This window comes from Aplysia californica, unplaced genomic scaffold, assembly GCF_000002075.1.
Source record: "Aplysia californica isolate F4 #8 unplaced genomic scaffold, AplCal3.0 scaffold00011, whole genome shotgun sequence".
Lineage (NCBI taxonomy): Eukaryota > Metazoa > Mollusca > Gastropoda > Aplysiida > Aplysiidae > Aplysia > Aplysia californica.
The window spans coordinates 2,827,076-2,828,482 of NW_004797281.1; the positions used below are offsets into that span (position 1 = coordinate 2,827,076).

At 41.2% G+C, this 1,407-nt stretch overlaps 1 protein-coding gene across 2 annotated transcripts in view; it reads right to left on the reverse strand.

Moving 5' to 3' along the window:
- Nucleotides 1-1,407, reverse strand: part of LOC101854461 (blood vessel epicardial substance-B-like) — a 152,353-nt gene that overhangs the window by 14,169 nt on the left and 136,777 nt on the right. Inside the window, exon 2 of one of the 2 annotated variants that reach the window (XM_013083794.2) lies at nucleotides 353-1,160. Coding sequence is in view for 1 of the 2 variants with exons in the window: in XM_013083802.2 (XP_012939256.2) it covers nucleotides 1,096-1,160 (65 nt within the window). In the remaining variant the exon portion in view is untranslated. Of the gene's footprint in view, nucleotides 1-352; nucleotides 1,161-1,407 lie in introns of those variants that run through there. The other variant, XM_013083802.2, reaches the window with a different exon arrangement.

The window sequence follows — 1,407 nt, forward strand, 5'->3', positions numbered from 1 at the left end:
AGAGAGAGAGAAATAGAGAGACAGGAGCCCAGAGGATGGGGCAAGGGGGGTCAGGGGGTGGGAGCGGAAAGTGGAGACGAGAGCAGACGACAGAACATTGTTAGAGAGCAGGAAAGAAGGTGGAAGTGTAAGGAAAAAATTGTAGTGTCTCAGTCTGTCTGCTTGGGCGTTGTATCTGGCTTAGTTGATCCTGACGGGCAAGGCCCAAATAGTCTGCCTTCTAATTGTACTAAATTGTCTCGATGTAAAACAATCACAATAGCAATGAACAAGCTCTTAACATTTCAGTGCCATTGCTTGATCTTCTTCTTACTAACCAAACAGAGGTAGGAAAGCTTGGTTTATACGTTACCTTTTTTCTTCTCAAAAGACGCCAGACTTTCCTCAGGGGTACATCACAGACGTGCAGTTGCTTGAAGCCTGAGGTTTCCTCCGTATTGCATCTTGTCCTCCGCATTTAAAACGACAGAATTTTTCATCCATCTAACAGTCAGCAATCACGGAAAACTTAATGATGGAAAGGCTGCCAAATACAAGCTCACATTTTTAGTCTTCATTGTCCATCGACGATCTCACACGGACCTTACAGAATGCACCCTACGCCCTACAAAGTCAGCCCAGTATGATGAGCGAAATGAAACGTATTTCATCTCGAGAAGAAGAAAAAAAATGCACAAACACAAGCTTGCACACACACGCTAGTAACCAAAAATTAGTTGATTGCTGGCGCATCAAACCTGTTCCATCTGCATCTAGTGCACAAACATTGTCAGGAATAATATAAATAAACGGATAACAACATATTATGCAGATTCACAGCTCGTATGTAGCACTGTCAGATATCACAAACATTCTCAGTTTGAACTGTCGCCAGAAATAACACCAATTTGTCGTAATTCAATCAAATACTTATCGCGAAGGAATAAATGATAGCCACACACACACACACACAGTGGCTCAGTTTCTCGAGAGAATCAGTTTTTCACAAAGGGGGCTTTTGGCAACGTGTGTGGGGGGAGAAAAAGGGAGGAAGGGGAGGGGAGCAGGGAGCGTGGGAGGGTAGAACACATGAAGGCACTGGATACTGGGGGGGAGTCACAGGACAAAGTTTGCCACCTTCCCAGCGGATTGCGGTGTTCCTTTGGGCAAAAAGGCGTCAGCTGAGGAGAGAAGGAAGGAAAGACATTAATCGTTCCGTTACGAAATCCCAGAAATAAAAACTCTCATGAATGAATGAATAAATAAAATAATGAATAAATAAAGGAATATATAAATAAATATTAACAAAAAACCCCAAATAAATGAATGAATGTATGAATAAATGAATAAATAAATAAAGAAAGAAGAGTTCTTTTAGAAAAGTACGGAAATTTTTTTCTTTTGAAGTGGAATTAAAAGAGAAAAAAA